The 2015-nt window shown below is 36.5% G+C and overlaps 1 protein-coding gene across 1 annotated transcript; it reads right to left on the bottom strand.

The window, feature by feature from the left end:
* Positions 1–310: 310 nt before the first annotated feature.
* On the bottom strand, positions 311–1685 carry LOC123172196 ((E)-beta-caryophyllene synthase-like; the record flags this gene model as incomplete). Its single annotated transcript, XM_044589194.1, has 3 exons — positions 311–446; positions 891–1254; positions 1424–1685. Coding segments are annotated over 3 exons (762 nt in total), but the record flags the coding sequence as incomplete, so codon positions are not given.
* Positions 1686–2015: the final 330 nt, after the last annotated feature.

The following is a 2015-nucleotide window of genomic DNA, read 5'->3' as shown; positions in this document are numbered from 1 at the left end:
CTTCAGCATTATAGCCATTTGCAGTGTCGATAATCTACATAAATATGCACACAAAAATGTGAAGTGCAAAGTATCCTGTATAATTGCCATTAGTTACCTAGAAAATAAATCCTGAAAATATTTTTGATTTGAACATGGAATCAAAGAACATTGACTCATACTTCTATATTTCCTGGCAACATACTAGATTTTAAATTAGTAATATTGCTTTTCACATAAATAGCTAAACAATTAACTGTGGAATACCTATATTACTTCTATATCTCAAAACTGTTTTGTATTAAATGAAGTTAAGACGATAAATACATACCAGTTCTTTAACCAACTCAGCATGCTTATTTTTCTGAAGTTTCAAGTCCTCTTCAATGCAGTTTATGGTGGAAACGGTGCCCTTGTAGAACGGCCTCATGTATGTTGGGACTTGCTCAGCTGCATGCTCGTCCCACCTGCGTTTTAAGGCAAATTATAGTACAGATATTTTGAACAGATGGTGTGCATAAAAATAGTAGAAGCTTGCAAGTGAGCACAATAAATGGGCTGAATAGGTGTTAAGGACAAAGGAAACCTGTCAATTGCTGAAGTAAACATCGTGCTTTCTTGTGCGGGGCTATAGTTGTCATAGAAGTCATCAAAAACCGACACAAGGGTAATCAACTTTGTAAGCACGGTTCTTGGATATGAATAATGGGGCTCAAAGAAAACTCCCATCATCCAAAAGTGCATCTCAACCATTCGATCACGTGCCCAGGGTAGGTGGGTTTTTATATCAAATCCATTCCACCATCTGTAAATCGACACATACAAAAGGGGACAAATCATTTAATTTGTTAAGAATATACGACGTGTTAATAATAAATGAGTTAATTCACATAAATATAGCAGAGCCTTACAGGGTAAGATCTTTAAGCTCGTCACAGTACAAACTTTGCACGATATTGTAGTCCAGCTTTGCAAACTCCAATATGGTCTTGTTTCGTGTGTGCTTTTTCTCATATGTTGAGATGTAGCGCTTTGCTTCAATTCGGTGAAGCCTCCTGAAAAGGGGAGTTTCTAGGGTGTATTGCACTTCTTGTGCCAATGCCGGATCCAACTGGTTCACCATATATTTTAGGAGCTGCTTTGTCGAAGTCATAAGATCATCAAGTATTTTTTCTCCATGGGTTCTCAGATGTGCAGCGTTGTAGAGAACCAACAAAGTTATAGCATCAGTGCTCCCAATAATTCTGTTCCCGTCAACAAACATGGTAAACACATCTGCATAATTATACCAAAATGTTAAAGCAACTAAAAAATATATTACTAGTAAAATGGAAATAGTACAGCTATATTTTCAATTGTATATTCAGTAGAATGGAAATAATACAGCTATAATTGCTTGTATAACATCATGTTCTGTAACGTCCACCCAAACATGTTCACGTACCAGAAGAGACAGGGTAGCCATGTTTCCTAAGCAGGTAAAACCGCAAGGCAGCTGTATAAAGGTCATGAATTTCATGCTTGTCACCATATATATCACGCAGAAATTCATCAATCTCCTGTCGGTAGTGATAGTCCACCCCAATACGCTGCAGTGTGTCAACAAGCTCCAGCTTTTGAGGTAGATCAGTGGAGCTCATGGTGTTTAGTATGATTTTCAGCACCTCTTGCTTAATATCTTCTGCCCTGTCTTCCATTGATAAATACTGCAAGACATGTTGATTGATGACATGACAAGCTCTTAGTCACACTTAGTTCATAGGACGTTAAGAAATTAACTAAGTGGCCCATGAATATGCATGGGCGCCACCTTCAAGGTTTGTTTTAAATTATTTTAGCCATTACAAAATTGTCGTCACCAATTTTATATCTTTGAATAATCAGTTATGTGACCATAAAATCTATGTGGAAAAATGATTTAGAATTATTTTTTCTCATATGATTTATTTTAGTTCCTATGGAAGTCCATGAGAAATAATAAAAGAAAAGAGTGGTGACAGAACATTGACAGAAAATTAAGTTTCCTCCGTATGTAA

This window comes from Triticum aestivum, unplaced genomic scaffold (assembly GCF_018294505.1).
Source record: "Triticum aestivum cultivar Chinese Spring unplaced genomic scaffold, IWGSC CS RefSeq v2.1 scaffold77676, whole genome shotgun sequence".
NCBI lineage: Eukaryota > Viridiplantae > Streptophyta > Magnoliopsida > Poales > Poaceae > Triticum > Triticum aestivum.
The sequence above is the reverse complement of the archived record's forward strand: the minus strand, read 5'-3'. Positions and strand labels throughout refer to the sequence as shown.